Source organism: Schistocerca nitens, chromosome 1 (genome assembly GCF_023898315.1).
Source record: "Schistocerca nitens isolate TAMUIC-IGC-003100 chromosome 1, iqSchNite1.1, whole genome shotgun sequence".
In the NCBI taxonomy this organism is placed as follows: domain Eukaryota; kingdom Metazoa; phylum Arthropoda; class Insecta; order Orthoptera; family Acrididae; genus Schistocerca; species Schistocerca nitens.
The window spans coordinates 1,042,586,880-1,042,599,668 of NC_064614.1; the positions used below are offsets into that span (position 1 = coordinate 1,042,586,880).

General features: G+C 43.5%; 1 protein-coding gene across 1 annotated transcript in view; it reads right to left on the reverse strand.

The window, feature by feature from the left end:
• The window catches only part of LOC126238016 (potassium channel subfamily T member 2), a 1,051,128-nt gene that overhangs the window by 437,654 nt on the left and 600,685 nt on the right, over positions 1-12,789 (reverse strand). Inside the window, exon 5 of the mRNA XM_049947763.1 lies at positions 11,073-11,147. Within this exon, the coding sequence (XP_049803720.1) occupies positions 11,073-11,147 (75 nt within the window). The remainder of the gene's footprint in view (positions 1-11,072; positions 11,148-12,789) is intronic.

A 12,789-nucleotide genomic window follows, 5' to 3' on the forward strand; every position in this document is an offset into this window, starting at 1 on the left:
CTAACGACAATACCAGGCGCAAGTTGGAAAATCTATTGGCAAAGAATTATTTGTTTTATTTCTTTATTTTGGCTTTGGGTTACAAGGACCATACAGCCAACAACGGTTATAAAGCGCCAAAGAAACGTAACCGAAAAAAAAGCACAGTAGCACAAAATTAAGAAGTTAGAAAACGAACATTCTTAAAGTAATATAACAGCGCAGTTAGACGAATATTAAACAGCCGATGGCAGCGATGGCAAACACTGTACATCATACAATAAGTACAACAACAGCTGAAGAGCAGAATTGCAAGTAACATCATATAACTGTGTGAGAAATATGGCAAACAGACAGACGTACTTAAAAGAGAAACCCAAAATGACAAACACAATACAACCAACGATATGAACAATAGCGCCAGTAGACACTGACATAGCCGGCCTCTGGTGGCCTAGCGGTTCTAGGCGCTTCAGTCTGGACCAAGCGACCGCTACGGTCGCAGGTTCGAATCCTGTTTCAGGCATGGATGTGTGTGATGTCCTTAGGTTAGTTAGGTTTAAGTATTTCTAAGTTCTAGGGGACTGATGACCATCGATGTTAAGTCCCATAGTGCTCAGAGCTATTTGAACTATTTTTTCGGGACCTTTGCCTTCTTCGGGCAAGTGCTCTACCGACTGAGCTACCCAAGAACGACTCACAGCTTTAATTCCGCCAGTACCTCGCCTCCTACCTTCCAAACTTCACAGAAGCTCTCCTGCGAACCTTGCAGAACTAGCACTCCTGGAAGAAAGGATATTGCGGAGACATGGCTTAGCCACAGCCTGGGGATGTTTCCAGAATGAGAAGCATCTATCTAAACAGCGGAGCTACTGACCATCAGGGGAGCTATTCATTATTCTGGAAACATCCCCAGGCTGTGGCTAAGCCATGTCTCCGCAATGTCCTTTCTTTCATGAGTACTAGTTCTGTGAGGTTCGCAGGAGAGCTTCTGTAAAGTTTGGAAGGTAGAGGACGAGGTACAGGCAGAAGTAAAGCTGTAAGGACGGAGCGCGAGTCATGCTTGGGTAGCTCAGATGGTAGAGCACTCGCCCGCGAAAGGCAGAGCTCCCGAGTTCGAGTCTCGGTCCGGCACACAGTTTTAATCTGCCAGGAAGTTTCACATCAGCGCACACTCCGCTACAGAGTGAAAATCTCATTCTGAAGTCTATAATTCGTTCTACAAAGATTTGATCACTGGATAGCTCTCCAAGTAGTGTATTTTCTATTGCTAACGTGCTAATACACGACAGCCGGGTGTTGGACATTGAATTCCTTAAGTAATTCTTCACTCGTTTAAGAGTACTCATGCTTCGTCCACTGCTTACTGTAATTGTGGGTAAGGTCAAAACCAAACGCAGAAAGTTCGTTGTTTCTTCATAAACAGAGTGTAAATCATTGTTGACAATATACTTTAAGAGGATCCTTGGAGATTAGTGTTTTTTCTCATCAGCGGATATGTTACACAGTTCCTTTTCAAGTTGTTCTTGTTTGAGAAAAAGATACTGTTCTAATAACTGAAGCAGCTCTGCAGATGACGAAGAATTTGAAGAAATGTATGATGAGATAAAAGAAATTATTCAGATAGTGAAGGGAGACGAAAATTTAATAGTCATGGGTGACTGGAATTCGATAGTAGGAAAAGGAAGAGAAGGAAACGTAGTAGGTGAATATGGATTGGGGGTAAGAAATGAAAGAGGAAGCCGCCTGGTGGAATTTTGCACAGAGCACAACTTAATCATAGCTAACACTTGGTTCAAGAATCATAAAAGGAGGTTGTATACATGGAAGAAGCCTGGAGATACTGACAGGTTCCAGATAGATTATGTAATGATAAGACAGAGATTTAGGAACCAGGTTTTAAATTTTAAGAGATCTCCAGGGGCACATGTGGACTCTGACCACAATCTATTGGTTATGAAATGTAGATTAAAACTGAAGAAACTGCAAAAAGGTTGGAATTTAAGGAGGTGGAACCTGGATAAACTGAAAGAACCAGAGGTTGTAGAGAGTTTCAGGACGAGCATAAAGGAACAATTGACAAGAATGGAGGAAAGAAATACAGTAGAAGAAGAATGGGTAGCTTTGAGGGATGAAATGGTGAAGGCAGCAGAGGATCAAGTAGGTAAAAAGACGAGGGCTAGTAGAAATCCTTGGGTGACAGAAGAAATACTGAATTTAAGTGATGTAAGGAGAAAATATAAAAATGCAGTAAATGAAGCAGGCAAAAACGAATACAAACGTCTCAAAAATGAGATCGACAGGAAGTGCAAAATGGCTAAGCAGGGATGGCTAGAGGACAAATGTAAGGATGTAGAGGCTTTTCTCACTAGGGGTAAGATAGATACTGCCTACAGGAAAATTAAAGAGACCTTTGGAGAAAAGAGAACCACTTGTATGAATATCAAGGGCTCAGATGGAAACCCAGTTCTAAGCAAAGAAGGGAAAGCAGAAAGGTGAAAGAGGGTCTATACAAGGGCGATGTTCTTGAGGACAATATTATGGAAATGGAAGAGGATGTAGATGAAGATGAAATGGGAGATATGATACTGCGTGAAGAATTTGATAGAGCACTGAAAGACCTAAGTCGAAACAAGGCCCCGGGAGTAGACAACATTCCATTAGAACTACTGACAGCCTTGGGAGAGCCAGTCCTGACAAAACTCTACCATCTGGTGAGCAAGATGTACAAGACAGGCGAAATACCCTCAGACTTCAAGAAGAATATAATACACTCCTGGAAATGTAAAAAAGAACACATTGACACCGGTGTGTCAGACCCACCATACTTGCTCCGGACACTGCGAGAGGGCTGTACAAGCAATGATCACACGCACGGCACAGCGGACACACCAGGAACCGCGGTGTTGGCCGTCGAATGGCGCTAGCTGCGCAGCATTTGTGCACCGCCGCCGTCAGTGTCAGCCAGTTTGCCGTGGCATACGGAGCTCCATCGCGGTCTTTAACACTGGTAGCATGCCGCGACAGCGTGGACGTGAACCGTATGTGCAGTTGACGGACTTTGAGCGAGGGCGTATAGTGGGCATGCGGGAGGCCGGGTGGACGTACCGCCGAATTGCTCAACACGTGGGGCGTGAGGTCTCCACAGTACATCGATGTTGTCGCCAGTGGTCGGCGGAAGGTGCACGTGCCCGTCGACCTGGGACCGGACCGCAGCGACGCACGGATGCACGCCAAGACCGTAGGATCCTACGCAGTGCCGTAGGGGACCGCACCGCCACTTCCCAGCAAATTAGGGACACTGTTGCTCCTGGGGTATAGGCGAGGACCATTCGCAACCGTCTCCATGAAGCTGGGCTACGGTCCCGCACACCGTTAGGCCGTCTTCCGCTCACGCCCCAACATCGTGCAGCCCGCCTCCAGTGGTGTCGCGACAGGCGTGAATGGAGGGACGAATGGAGACGTGTCGTCTTCAGCGATGAGAGTCGCTTCTGCCTTGGTGCCAATGATGGTCGTATGCGTGTTTGGCGCCGTGCAGCTGAGCGCCACAATCAGGACTGCATACGACCGAGGCACACAGGGCCAACACCCGGCATCATGGTGTGGGCAGCGTTCTCCTACACTGGCAGTACATCACTGGTGATCGTCGAGGGGACACTGAATAGTGCACGGTACATCCGAACCGTCATCGAACCCATCGTTCTACCATTCCTAGACCGGCAAGGGAACTTGCTGTTCCAACGTCCGCATGTATCCCGTGCCACCCAACGTGCTCTAGAAGGTGTAAGTCAACTACCCTGGCCAGCAAGATCTCCGGATCTGTCCCCCATTGAGCATGTTTGGGACTGGATGAAGCGTCGTCTCACGCGGTCTGCACGTCCAGCACGAACGCTGGTCCAACTGAGGCGCCAGGTGGAAATGGCATGGCAAGCCGTTCCACAGGACTACATCCAGCATCTCTACGATCGTCTCCATGGGAGAATAGCAGCCTGCATTGCTGCGAAAGGTGGATATACACTGTACTAGTGCCGACATTGTGCATGCTCTGTTGCCTGTGTCTATGTGCCTGTGGTTCTGTCAGTGTGATCATGTGATGTATCTGACCCCAGGAATGTGTCAATAAAGTTTCCCCTTCCTGGGACAATGAATTCACGGTGTTCTTATTTCAATTTCCAGGAGTGTAATTCCAATCCCAAAGAAAGCAGACGTTGACAGATGTGAAAATTACCGAACTATCAGTTTAATAAGTCACGGCTGCAAAATACTAACGCGAATTCTGTACAGACGAATGGAAAAACTGGTAGAAGCCAACCTCGTGGAAGATCAGTTTGGGTTCCGTAGAAATATGGGAACACGTGAGGCAATACTGACCCTACGACTTATCTTAGAAGCTAGATTAAGAAAAGGCAATCCTACGTTTCTAGCATTTGTAGACTTAGAGAAAGTTTTTGACAATGTTGACTGGAATACTCTCTTTCAAATTCTGAAGGTGGCAGGGGTAAAATACAGGGAGCGAAAGGCTATTTAGAATTTGTACAGAAACCAGATGGCAGTTATAAGAGTCGAGGGGTATGAAAGGGAAGCAGAGGTTGGGAAGGGAGTGGGACAGGGTTGTAGCCTCTCCCCGATGTTATTCAATCTTTATATTGAGCAAGCAGTAAAGGAAACAAAAGAAAAATTCGGATTAGGTATTAAAATCCATGGAGAAGAAATAAAAACTTTAAGGTTCGCCGATGACATTGTAATTCTGTCAGAGACAGCAAAGGACTTGGAAGAGCAGTTGAACGGAATGGACAGTGACTTGAAGGGAGGGTATAAGATGAACATCAACAAAAGCAAAACGAGGATAATGGAATGTAGTCGAATTAAATCGGGCGATGCTGAGGGAATTAGATTAGGAAATGAGACACTTAAAGTAGTAAAGGAGTGTTGTTATTTGGAGAGCAAAGTAACTGATGATGGTCGAAGTAGAGAGGATATAAAATGTAGAATGGCAATGGCAAGGAAAGCGTTTCTGAAGAAGAGAAATTTGTTAACATCGAGTATAGATTTAAGTGTCAGAAAGTCGTTTCTGAAAGTATTTGTATGGAGTGTAGCCATGTATGGAAGTGAAACATGGACGATAAATAGTTTAGATAAGAAGAGAATAGAAGCTTTTGAAATGTGGTGCTACAGAAGAATGCTGAAGATTATATGGGTAGATCATGTAACTAATGAGGAAGTATTGAATAGGATTGGGGAGAAGAGGAGTTTGTGGCACAACTTGACAAGAAGAAAGGTTTGGTTGGTAGGACATGTTCTGAGGCATCAAGGGATCACCAATTTAGTATTGGAGGGCAGCGTGGAGGTTAAAAATCGTAGAGGGAGACCAAGAGATGAATACACTAAACAGATTCAGAAGGATGTAGGCTGCAGTACGTATTGGGAGATGAAGAAGCTTGCACAGGATAGAGTAGCATGGAGAGCTGCGTCAAACCAGTCTCAGGACTGAAGACCACAACAACAACAAACTGAAGCAGTTTCAATTTTGGGAATTCTTTTGATAGTTCGGCAAACACTTTCCGTTCAAAAGTTCAACAAACTGAATTTGGGGAACGTCTTGAAATCTCCTTTGTATCTGAACAATTTGCAAATCCAATATCTCGTAAGTTAGTGCCCTCAGAGATGTCTTTTGTTGACTGTCACAGAACGATAAGTTGCCAGTCAAACTCAAGCTGCATTTAATGCATTCATCAACGAATGTTTCCCTTCTTAACTGTTGTAAGTTTCTCAAAACAGTTCTTATTTCCTCGTGACAAGCAGTTACACTGACAGCTTTGGACTGAAGAACATCAAAGAGATGATCAACATAAACAAAGCACGCTCGGTAGAAGCAAAGAAGGTAGACAAACGTAGGATCATCCATTCGTCGTTTCATTCCAAAAGCACAGCTCAAAGATTGCGGGTCCCACTGTGAGTCTGTATCATCAATAATATAATTAAAAACACTATATAGATTTGAGAAATGACTAGATATTGTTGAAATTGCCCTGGAACGAAGGTTCCAGCGAGGATTGCATATGGCAGTTTAAATCCTTTCTCAGTTAGAAACACCGTTCGTTTTGATGATTTGCTGAAAAACGAATGGAATGCAGTAAGACCACTTACAAACATGCGTACTTGTCGTATGATTTTGGGGGCATGTAACAGTATCAAATTCAGTTGGTGTGCGCAACAATGAATAAAAAACGGTTAGGGACAGAACTGCTACACCAATTGTAGTCCTCTCTCTCTGCCCGCCATTACTGTCCTGTGTGTGTAAGACATTCGAATGTCTCCTCAAGTTCCGCCTAGAATAGTGATTGGAACATGAGAACTTGCTTCCGCGGACGCAAAATGGATGCCGTGAAGTCAGAAGTACTTACGATAATAAAATTATGAACAGCCGACCAGTTGCAATGGATAAAGAAATTCTTTACCTAGGTTTCGACTTATATAAATTTGTCTTCTTCAGAAGGTAACTATTTTACTTTAGTAAGGACTAATGTACTATCGCAGTTACCTTCCGAAGAAGACAAATTTATATTTGTCGAAACCTAGGTAAAGAATTTCTTTATCCATTGCAACTGGTCGGCTGGTTATAATTTTATTACTTGAAACCGTTGCTGTTGTGCAGCTATGTAAAAAAAAAAAACTTACGATAATATTACCTCGCTTGCGATGGGCACTGAAAACTCGATCTTTACTAACGAGTATTTAACAATCTTGTATCTTGACTTTTTGAGGGCGTAAGACAATATCCTGACACCTGAACTTATCAACAAATTGCAAATTGCAACTGCTGAATCTCCCGGAGGTGATTCTACGGGTTATATACAGTTTGCTTGGATGGTGTACCGTATAAATCTGCGATCGGGACAGTGTGTTGTATGGGCTCCGCTAATGTCTCGTGGCCTCCCACAAGGCGCGATACTGAGACCGTTACTATATGCCATACATGTCGACGACCTAGCGACCTAGAAACCTTGTTCAGCTCCACCGTCAGAGTTCTTCAGTATGCGGCCGACATCGACGCATGTGAAATGTTGACACATAGGAGTTGACAATGGGCTCACTTTGCCACCTGACAAGTCAGTTGTGATACGAGGAAACGGCGTAATACCTTCTCATCTCAGCTTCATCTTGGCTCGTACACATTTCCTGTACGGGCACATGCTAAATTCCTTGGCATCTACTTCGACAGTAAACTCACGTGGACGCGACATGTTGCGTACCTCATCGCCAAGGTGGATAACGGTGTGAATATCTTGCGTGTGCTTGCCCAAGTATGGTGGGGAGCGGAATTTATTATTCTTTTGACTCTGTACAAGGTTTTGATCCGTTCTGTCTTAGATTAAGGTAGCATTGTCTACGGCGTTGCAACGCAATCAACTTTGCGTAAGCTCGATGTCATCCATTATAGAGTGATCCGTCTTGTCCTCAGAGCCATGAAATCAACGCCCACCAACCCTCTGCTAGTGGAAGCATCCGTCATGCCGTTGTCTACAAGACGTCAGATGTTGTCCGATATTTTTCTCCTCAGTCTATCTTCGATGTTTGATTGTGCCTCTCTTACGGCGGTGGTTCGATTCTGAAGACTCACACAGGCACCTTGTAGATGACGACTGCCCAGAACTTCTTTACTAATTCGCAGGTCCGATAAATGGCGCCATCTCTTTCCACTCATTCCACAATACACAAAACTCACCTGCTTTCGTTTTTAGTTTAGAGCGTATTTTTCACTCCAGCCCCAGCGGAATTCCTGCCGCCCGGTTTCCGAACGTAGACCAACATCACTCGCGACATGAAGCATTTTCTCAAGATACACTGGTCGCAGTACCCCTTCTATACACATGGTTCTACATCTGAGGCGTGTGTGAGATACGCCTTCTTTTGCGCTTCTAGTGGCGCCTACCAAATGTTTGTGCTTCAACCTGAATGTTATATATACACAACGGAGCTACTGGCCATCAGGGAAGATATTCATTATTGTATCCGGACATTCAAGTTCGGCATGATACTTACGGACTCTCAAAGTGTGCTGCATAAATTGCAACATCCCGCGTGTGATAAACAGATCAACAGGTATGATCTGGACGTCTTGGCGGCCGTAAGAGACTCGCAGACGTTGGGTATTGCCGTTCAGTTACTCTGGATTAGAGGACATCATGGCATCCTTCATAATGAAAGTGTTGATCGCCTTGCCAAGAGGAGTATTGCTGAAGGCCAGTTACGCCCAGCGCCGATCCCTTATACGGATCTCATATCGACGATACGGAAGGGTGCTTGTCACGCTTGGAACTGTGAATGGCATGTCCCTCAGGCTATGCGACAAATTACATCAAATAGCAGTACTGTCAGCCGTTGCTGCTAAAAAAAAAAAATCACCATATTTTTATGACACCTCTTAATTATTGAAATGTGTTTCCTGAGACATTCTGGTAAGGGCATTTGTACAACATAATCTTCGTGCGCATTAGAAGTAACGAATTACTAAGAGTAAAGCATAGTCAAACTAAAAGAAGCAGATCTTGAGTAGAATTTAATTAATACGCGAATGCATGAGGAAAAAAGAAAGATGAAGTGAAAGTAAAGCTGGGATAGTGTTTAAATCAGTACTGTGATACTGGATCGCTGTTTGATACTAATGGGACACATCGCCAGCCCACCTATCTCGATGCTAACTAAAAACTGATTAGCCTTTTCTTCAATGCAGCATAGACGTAAAGCAGTCGCGGTTTACTGGATTGTTTGTTCCAGGTTCTATAGTTAAAATGGGTGAGATGGAGAAAGATTAGCAGTTATGAATTGGTACTGAGATGCTTGATATTGTCGTGCAGTTATGACATGACAGGTATTCGCAATGTGGTGAGTGATCTTCAGGACTTCAGTGTCTAAGGAACAAATGAAGAACAACGTATGAAAATTCGGTCACATTCATCATAATTGAGAACAAGGAAATTTGAAATTGATGGTAAGTTCCTATGGGACCAAACTGCTGAGGTCATCGGTCCGTAGACTTACACACTACTTAATCTAACTTACCCTAAGGACAACACACACACTCATGTCCGAGGGAGGACTCGAACCTCACGGTAGACCGCGCGGCTAACTCGCGCGGCGAACACATGGACTATCATGGTCATATATCTATATATGTAAGGATGTAGAGGCTTGTCTCACTAAGGGTAAGATAGATACTGCCTACAGGAAAATTAAAGAGACCTTTGGAGAGAAGAGAACCACTTGTATGAATATCAAGAGCTCAGATGGCAACCCAGTTCTAAGCAAAGAAGGGAAGGCAGAAAGGTGGAGGGAGTATATAGAGGGTTTATACAAGGGCGATGTACTTGAGGACAGTATTATGGAAATGGAAGAGGATGTAGATGAAGATGAAATGGGAGATAAGATACTGCGTGAAGAGTTTGACAGAGCACTGAAAGACCTGAGTCGAAACAAGGCCCCGGGAGTAGACAACATTCCATTAGAACTACTGATGGCCTTGGGAGAGCCAGTCATGACAAAACTCTACAATCTGGTGAGCAAGATGTATGAGACAGGCGAAATACCCACAGCCTTCAAGAAGAATATAATAATTCCAATACCAAAGAAAGCAGGTGTTGACAGATGTGAAAATTACCGAACTATCAGTTTAATAAGTCACAGCTGCAAAATACTAACGCGAATTCTTTACAGACGAATGGAAAAACTGGTAGAAGCGGACCTCGGGGAAGATCAGTTTGGATTCCGTAGAAATGTTGGAACACGTGAGGCAATACTGACCTTACGACTTACCTTAGAAGAAAGATTAAGAAAAGGCAAACCTACGTTTCTAGCATTTGTAGACTTAGAGAAATCTTTTGACAACGTTAACTGGAATACTCTCTTTCAAATTCTGAAGGTGGCAGGGGTAAAATACAGGGATCGAAAGGCTATTTACAATTTGTACAGAAACCAGATGGCAGTTATAAGAGTCGAGGGGCATGAAAGGGAAGCAGTGGTTGGGAAAGGAGTGAGACAGGGTTGTAGCCTCTCCCCGATGTTATTCAATCTGTATATTGAGCAAGCAGTAAAGGAAACAAAAGAAAAATTCGGAGTAGGTATTAAAATTCATGGAGAAGAAGTAAAAACTTTGAGGTTCGCCGATGACATTGTAATTCTGTCAGAGACAGCAAAGGACTTGGAAGAGCAGTTGAACGGAATGGACAGTGTCTTGAAGGGAGGATATAAGATGAACATCAACAGAAGCAAAACGAGGATAATGGAATGTAGTCAAATTAAATCTGGTGATGCTGAGGGGATTAGATTAGGAAATGAGACATTTAAAGTAGTAAAGGAGTTTTGCTATTTAGGGAGTAAAATAACTGATGATGGTCGAAGTAGAGAGGATATAAAATGTAGACTGGCAATGGCAAGGAAAGCGTTTCTGCAGAAGAGAAATTTGTTAAAATCGAGTATAGATTTAAGTGTCAGGAAGTCGTTTCTGAAAGTATTTGTATGGAGTGTAGCCATGTATGGAAGTGAAACATGGACGATAACCAGTTTGGACAAGAAGAGAACAGAAGCTTTCGAAATGTGGTGCTACAGAAGAATGCTGAGGATAAGGTGGGTAGATCACGTAACTAATGAGGAGGTACTGAATAGGACTGGGGAGAAGAGAAGTTTGTGGCACAACTTGACTAGAAGAAGGGATCGGTTGGTAGGACATGTTTTGAGGCATCAAGGGATCACAAATTTAGCATTGGAGGGCACCGTGGAGGGTAAAAATCGTAGAGGGAGACCAAGAGATGAATACACTAAGCAGATTCAGAAGGATGTAGGTTGCAGTAGGTACTGGGAGATGAAGAAGCTTGCACAGGATAGAGTAGCATGGAGAGCTGCATCAAACCAGTCTCAGGACTGAAGACCGCAACAACAACAACATATCTATGACTTACTATATCGTCTTTCACTAAAACACACTTAAAAAGGATTTTTATCTTAACATTAGATACCTGAGTCTACATTTTCATTAATTTAGAAAACAGGTAGTATCGTGTTGGAGTGATCTAAGCTGCGCTGGCAAATTGACTTACCGTCAGCGTGAAGGGTATCGTGTTGACGAGTTCGAGGATGAAGTGGAAGGACAGCAGCTGCTGCCAGATATTTCCCTGAAACAGGGAAATGCAAATTATGAAGCTCACTTTAGGCTGCTGACTGTTCGTAGAAAGGTTTCATACTTTCAGATTACTAGAAATGAACATTTTAAAAAAATTTGAACTTGGAATGAAAAAGTATCACTACAGCGAACATACTCAGATTCTTTATAGCGCGAAGAGAGCCAAGTGTTAGCTGTCTAATGGTCAACAGCAGTCATATTTTCTGTTCTTGATTTCACAAGATATTTTGCCTTAGTAATCATCCTCGCCATTGAACAAGTCAGTCAATCAGTAATCTGTAAAGAACCCGCCACGAAATCAACTGCAATCCGTCAGGTTTTCCGAAGGCTTAAAGTAGAAAAACGACTGTGCGTCTGGTATGGGCAAGCGGTAAGAATTTCAGGATTACCGTCCCGTCGACCACGTGGTCAATTATTTTCTGCTGATGTTATTTTGTCTTTGTGTGTCAACATTCGCGTCTTAGTGGAGTGGACGAATGAAGAAACATCAAGTTTGGTTACAAACGAAAGCAGAAAGCAAAAAACAAAAAAAGTCACGTGCAAGAAAGACTGACGCGAACGCCGTCTTGGCTGAAATGCTACTGCTTATAATACAACTCGGTGGGTGGATAGCCAACATACATAAGACATATAACACTGAGAAAATATGATAGATTCTAATAGAAAATCGGCAACTGGTTCTAAGATCTACATCAACTGGCAACAATGAAACTCACGAGCATTTCGCCCATTGGAAAATCTCTTCGCGATTTCCGGCACAGTAATCGAATGACGAGCAAAAGGCAAGATGTGCGACATCACTGTTTCGATAGATTCCAAAAGAAGGTTTTCTGACAGTTTGCAGCAGCATAGACGTTACTCAGAGTATATTGTGGCTGAGGCGACTTTGTTTGCGAATACTCGGACTTTATTTCTATTGCCCGCTCTATTTCAGATCAATTTCCAAGCATCTTCTGCTATGAAACTTCCTGGCAGATTAAAACTGTGTGCCCGACCGAGACTCGAAATCGGGACCTTTGCCTTTCGCGGGCAAGTGCTCTACCATCTGAGCTACCGAAGCACGACTCACGCCCGATACCCACAGCTTTACTTCTGCCAGTATCTCGTCTCCGTGAGTCGTGCTTCGGTAGCTCAGATGGTAGAGCACTTGCCCGCGAAAGGCAAAGGTCCCGAGTTCGAGTCTCGGTCGGGCACACAGTTTTAATCTGCCAGGAAGTTTCATATCAGCGCACACTCCGCTGCAGAGTGAAAATCTCATTCTGGAAACATCTTCTGCTAATAATGATATCAGATCAACTACAACTTCTTGCAGCAACAGTGTTTTTTAAAGTCATCAGTACATTAACTGATTTTATGCGCAAATCCTATCATCCTCGACAATATCTTTTAGTATATTCTAGTGTTTTTTGTTTCCCTACTATTTCCCCTCAAGTGATATCTTCCAGCGCTAAGTTTACCACTGGTCGACGTACCAGTTGTCGCACTAACCTTCCACTTCTTCTCGTAAGGACCCCACTTAGATTTTTTCCCCGCTTTTTCTTCTTAGTATAGCTTCGTGTCGTATTTAATTCGTCTGCTTAATTTTTAAGACTCATGTATCGCACCTAATTTCAAATGCTTCAACTTTCTTCTTC